At 35.7% G+C, this 5435-nt stretch overlaps 1 protein-coding gene across 1 annotated transcript in view; it reads right to left on the bottom strand.

The window, feature by feature from the left end:
- LOC104497926 (pericentriolar material 1 protein-like) overlaps window positions 1-5435 on the bottom strand; it is a gene marked incomplete at its 3' end in the record, with an annotated part of 22367 nt that overhangs the window by 8407 nt on the left and 8525 nt on the right. Inside the window, exons 7-12 of the mRNA XM_010141237.1 lie at window positions 4742-4851; window positions 4111-4327; window positions 2721-2919; window positions 2259-2435; window positions 1367-1524; window positions 943-1157 (exon numbers count right to left, since the gene is read on the bottom strand). Coding sequence (XP_010139539.1) covers window positions 943-1157; window positions 1367-1524; window positions 2259-2435; window positions 2721-2919; window positions 4111-4327; window positions 4742-4851 — 1076 coding nt within the window. The remainder of the gene's footprint in view (window positions 1-942; window positions 1158-1366; window positions 1525-2258; window positions 2436-2720; window positions 2920-4110; window positions 4328-4741; window positions 4852-5435) is intronic.

Here is a 5435-nt window from a genome sequence, read left to right as displayed (position 1 = left end):
TGCTGAACACGACAGATCAGTGACCAAATATCATACAGGTACACAGACCTACAGTACCATTACCTAGTACATACAGATACAAGCCCTGTAAATATGAAGGACTGAAGACATGTCATTAATTAGGTTATTTATTAAGGAAGCTGCCGTATCATCCTCGACCCTTAACACATCCCTAGCTCCGATTTCTACCACTGTACAGTTAACATCTCTATAATGATGATAAAATACGAGACTGATCCAGACAGTGAGAAATTTTTGGTTACAGTATAATCTTGAAATAACAATAGTGTTTATACTGTTGCTATTGTAAAACATATGTTCTAACTGAAATTGATTTTAGAGTTCTCACATAAAGCCTTTACATTTTTTGATACACCTCTCTGTATTCAGTATGCAGACATTATACTAGTTGGTGCCCAAATGTGAACATTCTGTAGATATGAACATATGGTTTTAATAAAAATCATTAAATTAGCATGAGATATTCTAAATTAAAAACATTTTCAATTCAGAGCTGGCCCTCAAGATTCTAAAACAAACAAAAAAACCCCAAAAACTAAAAGACACCACCCCCAAATCGAAATGTTGCAAAGATCTTCACCAAAAGCAAGTAATTTCCCCTTACTGATAGAACAATGTTGCAAAATCAAAAACTAAAACTGAATAATATTCAAAACAAACTTAAAAATGTAGATCAATATTATATTAAAAAAGTTATACTTCTTGGCTCTCGTTTTGTAATCTACTGCTAAGGTGCCGTAAGTATTAAGGCCATTCTTCTGTTCGGTTAGCATTCCCCAAGAAAATTCCAGATTTGAACTTCAGAAATATAAGCATTTTAAATGTTGTTCTAAGCTGAGTGCTTTTCCCTATTAGAAGTTATACATTGCATGAAATAAAGAATGCTACATTTTTATGCACAGATTTGTATTTATGAAATACCTGCACCATAGCAGCAAGGTTTTGTAACTGTCTAAGTTTCTGTTTCGCTGCTATAAGCCTATTGATCTTCTGCTCAAATTCAGCATCTCCATCAGCATCACCAAGGCTGCTTCTGTGACTAGACATGGAATCTTCACTAACTCTATCTTCTTCCACTTCATCATCTTCACCTCGGGGTAAGTCAATGACTTTGTCATCCTCCCTATTGTGACAGTCTGGAGGCGGGGAGAGGAGGAAACAAAACAGTCCTGATGACATTACTGAACTTCTGAAGTCCATTGTAATTACTGGATATTAGAAAAGTATCAGCTAAATGATTAGACAATTGAATATTTTGCTCACCAAACAAGGTTCTCCCAAATTCTGTGTGCATATCAGATTAATGTACACTAAGACTTAGAATTAATAGAATATTAAAACATACCTAGAGTAGAAGACATTTTTAGAGCCCTTAGATTAGCAGCAGATCGGTTATTTATTTCACAGTCTGTATTAAGATGTCTTCCATCTCTGTTATTAGTTCCACTCTGTACATTTGAGTTGCTATTTATTTCACTCCAACTACTGATTCCTTGAGGGTTTCTAGGGTAAAATACATTACTCATGTTAACTTTGTAAAAACTGATACAGATGGAATTTTATTTCAGCCATTTTATTAACTGGCTTTTATATGAATGTGTCCTGACCCTTAAAGAAACCAAACCAAAACAAAAACCAAACCACACCCAACCCCTTGTAAAAAAATCAATCCAGACATTTGAAATTTCTCAGTATCGATCTCTTCAACAGTACTTTTTGTTTGGTTGGTTGGGTTTTTTTAGCAATCAGAAACAGCTATGAACTACCCCCAGCTAGATCTACAATACAAGAAGCTTTCAAGGCAAATGTCTATATTATAAAAGCTTTGTATGTTTCATAGCTAAATTAGTATTTATTTCTGTACAGTGAAGATCCTTGATGCACACAGTTGCCCTGTTAGTCTATAGCTCTAAATGCCTCTCTAAACTGAAGTTCTCTCATCTAGGTCTGTTAACCTTCTGGTGGAATTTCATACACCTAATCCAATATAGGGAATACAGATTTGGAAGTCTCTTATAGTGGCATTCTACATGTCTGATCAAATCTACATTTGCTATCTAAATAAGCTACCAAGGACAAGATTATTATTAACCATCTATATAACAACAGTACTTCAAATTAAAACTTAAAATGTAACTACAGAATTGTTACTTCTGGTTGACTGAAATGATGTATTGCTTCAGGAAACCTGCAATAACTTAGCTACAAAGATTTAGGATGACAAAAAATATGACAACCTAATATTTGTAATAGGCTGTGGATCCTCATGTTCCGAATCACTTTCTGATTCTTCTGTTTCTTCCTCTTCCTTAGTGTTTTCGTTCACAGCATCTGTCATCATATCAGATGTTTGTTCATAATAGTGGACTAACTCACGTAATTCATTCAGCCTCTTACGAACTTCATTTAGCTTCCTGAGGAGGAAAAAATAAAGCTATGTTTTGTCATATTAACCAGATCTACATTGAGTTGAAAAGTATATATATAATTTAGAGTTCTAAAAGCTGACATTTTCCTAGCTGTCAGAACCTTCTGCTTGAAGCTTTGACATAATTAGTTTGGGACCATTTACTTCATGATCTATAATACTAAATTAAGTAGATTAAACTATGAAGTGGTTTCTTAACACAGCACTTTTTAAAAAAGTAACAGGCAAAATCACTAAAGCACATTATGAAATAAAACTAAAGATCTTTTACTGAAGCTTTTCTGTTGGATTCAGATTGTCATCCTCTTCACTCTCATTCTGAGAAACCAGAGTATCAGGAGGATAGGGAGCAGATGCCAAGCTATTTGATTCGCCATTGACAACAGTTACTATGCCTGCAGGACCAGAAGCAGCTGAAGTTGTACTTCTTTGATCAATACTCCTTTGAGGAGAACCTGAAGCAGGAAAAACTGACAGAAAAGAAATAGAGCTCCTAAGAACAACTTGCAAAAAGGAACCCACTTAACAGATCAGTATTAGAACATAACTACAGAAAATATTACCAACATACAAAACGGCAGTTAATAACTTCTTTTCTTAGAAAAGTTTCACGGCATGCAATGCCAATAGGCAGAGAGTAGTAAGTAGTTTTTGTAAACAAGACTTTGGTCAGTTCCTTTTAGTTTTATCGCACTTCAGAAGTGGAAGCTTTCCTCACATTAATCTGCCCAAAGAGGTCCCTTAAGGATCTGCTTACAGATGAATTGCCTTTTAAAAAATTTAACATTTCAACATGACAGAAGGAAAAAGCCCATCAGCTTTTTTCTCTGCTAAGCTGTTCTGTCCATATGCTGTAGAACACAGATTTGATGTTTGATTTTTCTAGGTATGTGAAATCATACCCAAGTACGTTCATATTATACGCATTAAGCACACATAGAAAGGTGGGGTAATAGTAATGCAACTATCAAATCAGTCTGCCCTTCTCCAGGAGCATGCTTCACATGCCTCATTTCTTAATGTTAATCAGAACATGCTGTGATCACCCCTCAGAAGTTTCCAGCTATAGGACAAACATCACCAGTACAAATGTAGTTCTAGAAACAGAAAGCTAAAGCAGCAAGTAGGCCTGCAACAAGACTTTAAGGAAAAGAAAAAGACATTTAAGGAACAGGCCAAAACTCTAGTCCATTTGGACCACTAAGTTTCTACAGTATGGTCTATGATCAAAGTCCCTGCTTGAGAAGTCTTTTGGTAGTGGTCAAGCAAACTCCCATAACACCACAGAGCTACTAACATCTGAAGTGTTGAGTATACAAATACAGAGGTACTGTGAACCAAATACAGAAAGTTCAAGTTCATAGGGTACACTCCACAAATCAGATGTGTCACAGACAAGCCTTGAAAGGAAAAACATCCTGCCATCAGATTAGTCAACTTTGATGTTATAAATCAAAGTGCTACTAGCCAAAACACTTATTACTCGCAGAGCTCTTCATTAAGCCAGAAACTTACTCAGCATTAAAAAACATTTCCATAACATCGCCCCAGTGCAGCTTTATCACTGCATTTCATTAACCAGTTGCATGACCGTGTTAGAAACATGCACATTAAAAAAGTTGTATTCTTGAAATGATACAGTTCTGCCTATATTTACTTACAGGAGGAGTTATTTAGATGTTGGTCACGAAGTGTATGAAGTTCTCCCAACAGTTTGTCCATTTTTTGCTTTTTACCCTGCAACATTCGCATCTTGTTAAAAAGCTGCACCTTCTCATCTGACATCTGTTCAGACACTGAAGAGTTTCTGCTTTGTGACATCTCTCTGGTAAGCGAAAGACTTTCTGCTTGCCTTCTATTGTCCGGCACAGGTTGTGTCTAAAAGGAGTAATTTAATTTTATTCATAGCACTATGAAAAAAGGTCAAATCGTTAGGAAACAAAAAACCCTCTTACAGCCTTGCTAGGCCTGAAGAACATTATTAAAGGGAAACTGATACTGAAAACACTGCCCTGATATCCCAATTATATAGTGAGTTAATATATAATTACACTGCAATATAGAAACTACACACTAGACTTTCAAGGAAAGCTGTGAGACAGAAAGCATAGATCTGTCAGCTAGTAACTTTTAATAATACAAAAATGCTGAGCTTTCAAGTTTGAGGGAACCCGTATTTCCCCACTAGCAAATGCACATAAATAAGCAAGACAAGCATTTAACTGCACTATTCAAAATAGTAAGAAAAAATGGACAATGGCAAAACTTACACAGTGCAGTCCAAGGACTGACCTGTGAATCATGAAGTTGGTTGTGAAACCGCTGAATTAAGTCATTCAATTCTTCATTCAGTTCTGATGTAAGGCTTACTCCTGAAACACTACCTGTAGTCTCTGTAACAACTAGCCATGCAGAAGGAAGAAAAAAGTGTAAATACTCTTCCGCAGTGATGAAATAAAGGCTGTTTGATGAAAATGTTTGGTTTAACATGAACATCAATATACTGCATCTCTTAAAATACAGTGATTATTTTTAATGTTGTTGTCCTTCCCACCAACTCTACTCTTGACAGATTACTTCCATTACAGAAATACTAACAAGCTAACTCACAGCTCCTTTGTGAAGAACCACACAAAAGGACTTTTAAAGTCTCTTCTGTGTTTTGCTAAAAAGGTCAGAGCACAATGAAAGCCACCAAGTTATCTAGGGTTGATGGAAACATTTTGCTTGTTAAAAACAAAACTGTTATTACTTAGTATAGCCAAACTAAGAACAGTGCCTGTAATTTTACTTCCTTAAAACAAGAAATTAACAGGATACCAAGCTTTCATCTTGGTGTAAATTGTAATCTTTAGAGATGCAAACACAGTCCTGGGGGTTTGTCCTTCAAAAAGCTTTACAAGATGAACATTAAAAAGAAAGCTTTTTTCCCCTCTCCCTGAAAGCTCAGATTCAAACAGCACTAAGAGATGAAAACGGCAGTTGG

Source organism: Buceros rhinoceros, unplaced genomic scaffold, assembly GCF_000710305.1.
Source record: "Buceros rhinoceros silvestris isolate BGI_N320 unplaced genomic scaffold, ASM71030v1 scaffold29768, whole genome shotgun sequence".
NCBI classification, from domain to species: Eukaryota; Metazoa; Chordata; class Aves; order Bucerotiformes; family Bucerotidae; genus Buceros; species Buceros rhinoceros.
Note: the sequence above shows the minus strand (reverse complement) of the source record. Positions and strands in the feature narration are given on the sequence as shown.